The sequence below is a fragment of the Amaranthus tricolor genome, chromosome 9 (genome assembly GCF_026212465.1).
Source record: "Amaranthus tricolor cultivar Red isolate AtriRed21 chromosome 9, ASM2621246v1, whole genome shotgun sequence".
Lineage (NCBI taxonomy): Eukaryota > Viridiplantae > Streptophyta > Magnoliopsida > Caryophyllales > Amaranthaceae > Amaranthus > Amaranthus tricolor.
The window spans coordinates 10,001-20,000 of record NC_080055.1 but is presented as its reverse complement, the minus strand read 5'-3'; the positions used below and the strand labels follow the sequence as shown (position 1 = coordinate 20,000).

General features: G+C 34.3%; 1 protein-coding gene across 6 annotated transcripts in view; it reads left to right on the top strand.

Annotated features, from left to right (window-relative positions):
- Positions 1-10,000, top strand: part of LOC130824245 (protein ACTIVITY OF BC1 COMPLEX KINASE 8, chloroplastic) — a 25,466-nt gene that overhangs the window by 15,351 nt on the left and 115 nt on the right. The window contains exons 13-22 of one of the 6 annotated variants that reach the window (XR_009046688.1): positions 5,616-5,740; positions 6,026-6,106; positions 6,186-6,246; positions 6,324-6,378; positions 6,478-6,576; positions 6,666-6,755; positions 8,177-8,236; positions 8,322-8,445; positions 9,347-9,430; positions 9,590-10,000. The exon at positions 9,590-10,000 is cut by the window's right edge and continues 115 nt beyond it. Coding sequence is in view for 2 of the 6 variants with exons in the window: in XM_057689169.1 (XP_057545152.1) it covers positions 5,616-5,740; positions 6,026-6,106; positions 6,186-6,246; positions 6,324-6,378; positions 6,478-6,576; positions 6,666-6,755; positions 8,177-8,236; positions 8,322-8,438 (688 nt within the window). In the remaining 4 variants the exon portion in view is untranslated. The remainder of the gene's footprint in view (positions 1-5,615; positions 5,741-6,025; positions 6,107-6,185; positions 6,247-6,323; positions 6,379-6,477; positions 6,577-6,665; positions 6,756-8,176; positions 8,237-8,321; positions 8,446-9,346; positions 9,431-9,589) is intronic. The other 5 variants (XR_009046690.1, XR_009046689.1, XR_009046687.1 and 2 more) reach the window with 5 other exon arrangements.

Here is a 10,000-nt window from a genome sequence, read left to right as displayed (position 1 = left end):
CTAGAATTGGGCAATTTTCCAAAACTTCTTACCCAAGGTTGAAAAATCCAACATTATAAACCATCCCTAACCTTTGTCTTTATAAATTCTGATCACTTGCACCTCTCTTCCTCTCTCCCTCTCTTCTTCACCCTTTCACTAACCTTCTCTATTCCCATTCAAGCAATTACATGTTTTGCAACACACCATGACCATACTGTTACGAATTAATAAGAGCTTGAGCTAGAGCTGGAAGATGATCATATTGCTATAGAATCTCTTCAATTTCTGTTATGATTGCTGTGAGCTAATGAGGAGATTAGTTGTTAACAGGAAGCTAGTTTGTTTGAAGCTCGAATGAGTTGTAGAAGGAAAAAGAAGCTAGTTAGACGCAATCAAAGGTTGTTATGCATTAGCTAACATGAATGTCATATGTTTTAATGAATTGTACATGTAATCGCTAGCTAGTATAAAAATTACTGTGCAGTGATTACAAGGCCTGAACTTTAACAACAGAGTTCCTTTCTCTCTTTCTTCTCTTCAATTCTTCTATGCTTATTCTCTGATTCTTTAAGATTATGTTTTTTCCTGGCTTGTGGCCATGAGCAAGCTTAACACTTAGGAGAACCTTCCAAAAAGACATCCACAATCATCGATCAACCCTCAACGGTGCATAAAGTGTTATAATAGCATGGAAAATAATGATATCTCTTTCGTCACTGCAAGTTTCTCAGTTTGCCTGGGACATGTGGATGAGATTTTATAGCGTCAGGGGAGAGGAGAGAAGGGGGAGTTTTGAATAAAGTCTTTGAAAATTAGAGATTTCCTTTGAACGAAATTCTTAGGTTTCAGTGCTAAGGGTGACCTGAAAATTCTTTGGAGAATTTGTCTCCTTTCCATTCTTTGGTCCATTTGGATGCAAAGAAATTGAAGAATTTTTAAGGATGGAGCTCTTCCTTTAGATGTTGTTTGGGGAGAGCCAAGTTCCTAGCCACATTTTGCTAAATACTATGGCTTGTTCTCAGATTTTTCTATTGACGATCTTTGTAGGAATGAATCTTAATGATATTTTATTGTTCTTTTATGGGATTCCTCATCCCTATTCTTGTAAAAAAATAAAGAAAATGTGCATTGGGATGTTTTCATACTTGAATTAGCTTCAAGATATAAGGATGATAGATATAAGGATGATAAAAGAGTAAGTGGGTTGAACAATTTAACAAACTGAATTAGAAAAATTACCCTTATCTGGAAGATTACATAGATGAATTTGTGAAGTTAATACTATATTGTTGTAATATGGACATAACCAATGAATGATCAAGTTTTTAAAGTTTTGTTGGAGGGTTGAAGATGAGCCGTTTATTTTAGCCTGTTGCCTCACTTCCGTGAGTATCTTTTAATTTTTGCAAGATTGCAAGAACTGAAATCTTGGCCCTTACAAATAGTGGCTTATGGCACTAGTGCAAAAAAAACAACTTTACTACCCACTCCTACCTCTAAACCATCAAGTACACACCTACGCATGTGAGATAACGAAAGATAGCTCAAGGGTTGTGTTATTATTGTGACCACGGATTTTGACCCACTTTTTATCAATCTAGTTTCGGGTTCATTTTGGCTATATAAAATTTTGACAGTTTTAGTTTGATGTCAATGCCCCGAAAGATAGCATATTGGTCGTGATTTGTGTTCCCTAAAGAGTGGTCAGCAAAGTTTGTTTTCCAATAAACACAGTTTCTGGGATTGATAGCACATTTTTGTAAGCGTACATACCGAACAAAGTTTGTTTTTACAAAAAGGTCGTGTTCTAGGTTAAAAATACATTTGGTAGTTGCATGCGTATTTCTAACATCACTATTCTTAATGGGCGAATATTATGAGAACCTGGTCGAAACAAGTACCAACATGGCAACATTCACTACACACATCCAAAATGAATGAAAATTTATTTTATAGTTGAAACTGACTATGCCTACCATTTCCTTGTAACACGATTCACACTCGAAATGAGTACTATCATTTCAACTTTCATGATGCGTGTCATAAGACAAACAAAAAGTGTTTCGACCTCAACAACATTATTTGCTTAAAAAAATAGTTGATCTTTATGGAAAATCTTGATATGGACAAAGATGTGTGTATCTTTCAAAGCAAAGTGTTTTTTTTTTTTTAGATTTGTATCACACATCAAAGATGTGTGTTTGTCTTTGAAAGAAGGTTGTTTTTTTTTTTTTTTGAGAAAACAAATTCCAGCTAAGAATCCAATCAAATAAAGTACAAACTTATGTTTTTTAACACCACACATTCTAAGACGAACCCAAATGTGTTTTTCGCCTTGAAAAAGATGTGCTTTGCATTGAGCACTCTTATGAGTCACAAAGCGAGAGAAACTGTCAAAAATTATTAATATGCTAAATTTTATGCACACGTCTCAAAGAGGATAAAAAGTGAAAAACTGAGTAGTGTGTAGGCTTGTGCTTAGTAACTAATGGTCAACGAATCAAGCCCTTGACGACCTGTAGACTATTCTCCAACCATCTACTGCTGAACCTCTTCCCTAACCAACAAACCCCTTTGTGTTTACCCTTCCTCGAAACATGTTCCCTTCATCTCCCATGGTGAATCCCTTCTCCTACTATCAAGAGCCCCTTTCCACTTTAATATCCTTCCCTAAGTCTTAATGTGACTTTTTGTAAGAAAAAAGAAAACTTCCAACAAATTTCATTTCGTCAAAAGCCATTTATAAAAAGTCTTTTCTTTGTAAGAGTGCAGATGAACGTTAAAGTTGCATTAACTGTCAAATTAAGTTTTTTTAAAATTTAGGAAAATTTATCATGAATAATACAACGTTGCACTTATTTTCCTATATAATACAAACTTTTGATTAACTATGAATAATCTTAACTAAAAGGGGTGTTTTCTTCTAGCATCCAAAATCACTTACGGTCATTTAGCAAAAATAAAAAAGAAAATTTTAATAAAATTTTTATAAAAAGCTATCCACCCATCTCACCTCCTACGCTCACCATGCTGTCACCCTAGTTGCCTCCCTTCCACAACAACCTCATTGCCACACACCGTCGGTATAGTTGCCATCCCTCTCGGCCACCAATATAGCTAACGAACTTAACAACAACAACTCACTCCACCTTCCTCTCTCCTTCCTCCACCATTCTATCAAAAAAGTCAATCGTTTTCTAAATTCTATGAAGGTTCACCTTATGGATTTCAAAAGTCTCGTAAATTTTAGTATTTGATGGTCTCTTGGAGCACTCCCTATCTCAAGAACAGCAATACACACACCAAAACGAACAAGGAAACACAAGTAGATGAACCACATAGCTTAGAGTGTCGTGCAAACTCCCACACAGCTTCGAATGCTGTGTAAACTCCTTTGCCTCTTTATTTCTTATTCAAAAACTAGACCACCAAATCCAATACAAGATGGCTTTATATAGATATACACTAATGCCACCTAAGCCTAACAACATAAAAGAAATGCCACCTAAGCTTACAAAATAAAACCAAAACAGAACATGAAAAGAAATGCTGCCTAAGCTTACGGAATAAAAATAAACAGAACATAACAAACATTCCATTAAACGGCCAGCTCATCCCTTTTTCTCCTTCTTTGATAGGTCTTAAGGATCGTTTGCACAACGGGTGTTACATCTCCATATATAATCCTTTTTATAACGACTGGATTTTGAGACTGGTATGAACTTGGACATGTCATGGCAGTAGATATTAATGAAAACCAGGAACAAAATAGCTAAGAAGTGATAGAATGTAAAAATGGCGTAAATCTTGGTTAAAATGGAGATATGGTTGGTATTAATGTTGTTCATTAAGTATTTCAATTAAACGGATCAGAGTTATAAGCATTCAAGAGGTTTATTGCTTTCCAAAACTCATCCAAAGTGTAAAATTATATTTATTGATATCCTTTTCTCTTTATATACTTCTTTACAACCCCGTACTGACTTATTTTCCAAGTGAACTAATAAAACTAGTTAATCACTAAATATATATTCCCTATAATAACCTCTCATATGCAATGCATTATAGATTGACAAAAAATTTGATATGTATTATGTAGTTATTTGAAAATATGGAATCAGACATAATCAAATGAAAATCCTAAAAATAATTTTGTACTATTTAGCGTACATATGCTTATTTATGAAGAAGATGAAGTATGTTGGTCAACTAGTACTTTGATGTATAATCTAAAGGGATTAGATTAATTAAAAGGGGCTTCCAAATGTTACAAGGTTTAGAAAAGGAGTGTTTGGCTTAGAAGTTCTAGGTATGAAAATGGAATGATTTTAAGGGATTTATGTGGGTATAATGTCGAATGGGAAAGACTGTTTTTGGGTCTAATAGAGGTTTCAAGGTTTTTGGACAAGATTCAAAGGTATTTTGGAACAGGATTTCCAAGGTTTCGAAACACGTTTCGAAGGTCTGTTTTTCTTTTTTTTATTACGAAAAACAAAAGAATAAACTAGGAACACTCACTAGATTGTTATGAATCAAGGATATGCAAGCAAGGAACGCTCACTTGATTTTGCTCGGGTGTATTTTTAATTTGAGGAACACTCACTCGAATTAATCATATACAAATTAGTATCATTGGAACTATTTCAAACTCACTAATTTCTTCAACGATGAGAAATTAACCTCACTATTGGAAAATCATTCAAAATATTTAACACAAGTATAAGACAAATGCATAAGACAAAACTTTTGATTGGAATTCAGATTGATAATTTTATTCACGAAATAAGGCCTTTATATAGGCTTACAATCATAAGAAAATTCTAGAAAAAAGACCCTTCACTTTGACTACAAACAATCAAGTGATTACAATAAAACATAATCAGAAATCTAAGAAACTCCTTTCGAATTCTACTACAAGAATTACATCCTTCTTTATTAAAGAAAACAAAACATCCATACTAATAAAAACATAAAATAAAACACCTCAAATTCCAACCATTGAAAGATAATAATTTGTCCCTTGTAATGCTTGAGATCCGAAAACTCTTGGCTGCTCATGGAATGCTTCAAATCTTTTAGTCTTCTTGAATTCCACTATTAAAGATGAACATGAACCAACCATATTGAAGGGAATGAAGGGCCGAAATAATTCAGCCATAATGAAGGAACAATTCAGCAAATGACAAAGGATGGAAAGAATACTTGCCATATTTATTGACCGAGTAAATGAGGAAATAATATCCTCATGAATATTCCCCTTTTAAGGTTAATTAAAGCCTAATTTTTGACTGGCTTATTTTAGGTAAGAATTTCAAAAAAAACATCCCTTTTTATTGTATGAAAACCGTAGCTCATTTGCACCAATAAGAACGAATTTTGCTGCACTTTGAACTGCCTACCAAGCCCTTGAGATACAAGTCAAAGCAAGACTCTTAATGAAAGGACCATGTAACCCCTAAGAATCAAATGATGACTCTTCAAAGGATTTAGCTAGGATTAAGTCTTTAGAATGTTCTTGGACTGATTTTACATCATACCTTCTCTTGATAAAAAAGTTTGAAGTAGCATCTACGTGAGTGGTAAGATGGTTGTTTCACAAGGAATCTTCATGACTATTTTAACTTTATATGCAGCTTTGAAGAGCGTTTGGCTGCCCAAAAAAAAGAGAGGGAAATGGCAACATCAGAACTTGGATTCAAAAAGCCACTAAGCAAGGAAGAGAAAACTCAGAAGAAAAGGCAACGCCTAGCTGCTATTGGTAAAGCTCTAATTTAATAAACATCATTATAGTTACCTCAGATTTACCATGTATTGTGGCTTTCTATATTTTCGCCTCTTGCATTGGGCCTCAAAGATTTTACTTTAGTAACATTTTTCCATGTCATTGTCCTAGTCAATGTTCATCTCCTAGACATTTTTTCTTAAGCTTACGGATAAGAATGAATAACCTCATGAAATGAACCATTTGGATTGTATGGTTGATTTTTAATGAATGTATACCAGCTGTTGTTAATGATGACCATTTTGGGATATGAATTTTCAGGAGAAGATCTATTGGCTATTGCTGCAGATCAACCTTTCAGATTTCCTGCGACATTCACATTTGTTGTCAGAGCATTTTCTGGTAATTGCCTCCAGAATTTGCCTCTCATTTCCATTTATGACCCAATTTGACTGACAATTTGGTATTTTTCATTTACCAGTTTTAGATGGAATTGGGAAAGGGCTTGATCCTCGGTTTGATATTACTGAGATTGCGAGACCGTAAGTGCGGATTTAAATTGCTAGCCATTTTATGATTTTAATTCTGATTAATGCAATTTTCTATTATTCTCTTTCAGCTATGCTCTAGAATTGCTTAAATTTCGTGAAGTTGGTGTTGAAGTTGTTTTGAAGGTAAACTTCTGAAAGAAAATAATCTCCTTTCCGAGCTTGTAAAAAATCAATAACTTTTGCAAGCATGCAACATTTACATCAAATTTTATTTTTTAATAGGATTTCCAAAAGAGATGGGACAGGCAATCTCAGGCACTCTACAACTTGTTTAGACAGGCAGATAGAGTTGAGAAGCTCACAGAGATAATTGAACGACTGGTAATTATCTACTTCATTGACCTTGACCTTGAAAACACCGAAACTATTCCATTTTTTACTAGTCTAACACAGTGTTGAATATCTAATAGGAAAAAGGGGATTTGAAGCTTCGTGTTCGAGCTCTTGAGTCTGAAAGATCTTTTCAGCGTGTAGCTACCGTTCAGAAGACAATAGGATGTGTGAGTTTACGTGACTAAATTCATTTTTACGCATAGTTTATGTTAGCAATATACTCTTTTGACGAATAGGAATCATATACATGAACTTGTTATGGTCTATTGCAAGTTATGGGACTTGTCCCACATCGGTTGTAAAGTGCAATTGGTGTGGGGTTTATAGGCAAATCGGCTCTCTTACCTAATAGGCTAGTCTTTTAAGTGAGCTCTCCTATTTGTCCTATAACAGTGGTATTAGAGCCGGACTCGGAGTGGGTGGCCTGGAAGAGCCAACCGTGACCCAACGTAACCGTGACCCAATGTAGCCGTGACCCAACAAGGACTTTGGCCTTATGGGGGGTCGATTGTTATGGTCCATTGTAAGGTATGAGACTTGTCCCACATTGGTTGTAAAGTGCAATTGGTGTGGCTTATAGGCAAATAGGCTCTCTCACCTAATAGGCTAGTCTTTTGGTGAGCTCTCCTGTTTGTCCTATAACAGGGTACTATCGCAAGTTTGTGAAGAACTATGCTCAAATTGCTAGAACTCTAATAACCTAAAGGCAAAAAGTTAAATAATAAACTTATGGGAAGTTAATACTGATATGGTTGTATTTCCCAATCTCCAGTTTGTCTTTCTTGTCGTAGTGCAGATTTCTAAGGTATATATGGTTTACATAGAGTTGGAAAATGTGTCGAGTTGTGTCACTCTCGGGTCAGATTCAGAGGTTGGCGGGTCAAATCCCTTTAACCCAAAACTGACCTATTTATATAGACACGTAAGGAACCTTCAAACCAACCCTATCTGTGTTAGGTTTGGTTTTTTTTTTTTTAATCTTTTTGTTACATATATTTACTTTTCCTAATTTGATGCAAAATGTTTAAACATAAAAATAATTAATGTGGTAGATAAGTAACTAATAAAGACTTGTAAATTCATCAATGATTTAAAATCAACAATCAATGAATAACAATGAACTTAAAAGGAAAAACTTTGAAATAATGCAATTCAATTAGATGAATGGGGTTAACAGGTTTAGTTTGGGTTCAAACTTTCAACGCTTCCTAATCCAATTAAAAAATTTGTTGTCGTGTCGACCCATTTACTAAAATGGGATTATACCTTTGACCCAAACCCATATTTTCGTGTCGGGTCCGCACATTACGAATATGTATAACTTATTTCTTACCTCTACTTTCTTCTAAGTTTTTCAAGCTGCATATTTGAGATTTTGTACCGCAAAATTTTGAGCATGAAGATAAACATATACATAATTAATAAAAAGAACTTTATTGGCTCATTGATGGACTTGGTTGTATCGTTAGATTCCAATTTAAGCTGCTGTAAAGGGAAATATTGATGACTTTTGTGTTTAAACTATGCTTCTCATTGCTATATGCAGTAATAAGGAAATATTGTTGCCTTAATTTGATGATTGTAACAGGCTGTAGTTGCTGGCACTTTGGTTAATCTAGCCACACTCTTTTACCTCCACTCAATTCGAGTAAGTAATTTGTTTTGAGTTACTGTTGCATGCCTATTCATGTGAACTTTCAAATTTGACTTATTAGAACTAATATTAATGGTAGGTGCCTGCAATAGTTGCGTACACTCTATGTGCATTTTTTGGCCTTCAAGCTCTATTTGGTTTTCTTAAGGTCAAAAAGTTGGACCAAAGAGAGAAATTGATTACTGGAACTGCTTGAAAAGGTGGTGAGTGAAATTTTTCGTTTTTGGGTTTTGAGCACTTTGTTTTATTTCTGTTACTAGTTTAAGGTGGTATGTCGAACACTTTACATGTGTTATATTACTATATTATATCATACAATTCAATATTGATAGATTTTTAATCAAATAACCGTTAGACCTGAGCCTAGATTCCCCCACGGTAACGAGGAGAATAGCCAATGACCTTTACTAGAAACTATACAAAGGACCAGGTTGCATGTTGTGCCTCTAATGCATTCCATATGAGAGGGTATTATAAGGATTATCTTTGTTAACACATGCTTATTTGCATCTACTACTTCACAGTTCCCGACGTGATCATTTTCCGTATATTGATTATCCGCATTAGGCAACTTCCATGCTTACTACTAAGTTATGATTTCTCGTTCCACTTATTTTGCTACATTTACATCAAAAAGTTCTCATATTGTAAAACATGTAACAAAATGAGTGGGACAGAGCAATATAAGTCAATCTACGTGGGTTGATGTAAGAACTTTGTGGTAAAGAATTGTCCTTGGAATTGTTCTCCTTTTTAAAACTTTATTGACGTCTTAACTCCTAATAATATAGTATGGTGTTAAACATCTTTCTAGACAAACATTTTTTTATCTGTAAATCACAAACATGAAAATGCGGTTTTGATTGTGGTTGTTATAATTGTCGTTGCGGTTATGGTTTCGCAATTTTTGTAGCCTATATTTCAATTATGTTGAGCTTAAAAAATCCTTACAATACGTCAACACGATTGCGGCACAACGGTCTTGGCAAATATTAAGCACTATGATCTCAAGTAAAATAATATTTCATTGTAAAAGTTTTCAATGTCACTTGAGAAAAATAGCCATTTGAACAGTTTGTTTTAACACTTTGCTTCTGCACATAGTAATGGGCTTGTACCTGATAGCAGCTGTAGTGCGAAATGAAGGCGTAATCAGATGTATGCATTATCATTCTTGTAATAACAAAGGTTGTTTTATATAGACTCTTTAATAAAAATACTTTTCTAAAAAATATATAATAGATATGTATCATCATCACATGTTTTTTCTTTATTTTATGTCATTCTTTAACGTTCTTCATTTCAACATGAACATGACAAATTGGTACTGTTGCAAACATCTTGCAGGTTTTTCTTGTGTGCATATACATTTCAATGACCATATCACGGGTTTCAGCTATGCTACTGCTGACATATCACCCTTCTGAATATTGAAAACTGGTCAAGAGAGCAGATTGAGGTGCACCAATTCATCAACTAACTTGCTTTAAATTAGGGCTTCATGAAGACATAGGTTGAATATTTTCCACGTCCAAGAGCTTAGCTTCAATTTGTTAGGTAGTTTCGCTGGATACACAGTCACACGTCTAAGGAATCCTCTAATCAACATTGAAATTTGAAGTCTGCTTTGATTATTGCTCATCTGCATTTGTTCGTAAAATATGTAAAAGGTTGTAGTTTCTCTTATATCACGCTACTTGTGGTTTCAAATGATTAAGTAGACTGTAAAATTTTGCCTACCTTTGTGGTTAAAGTATA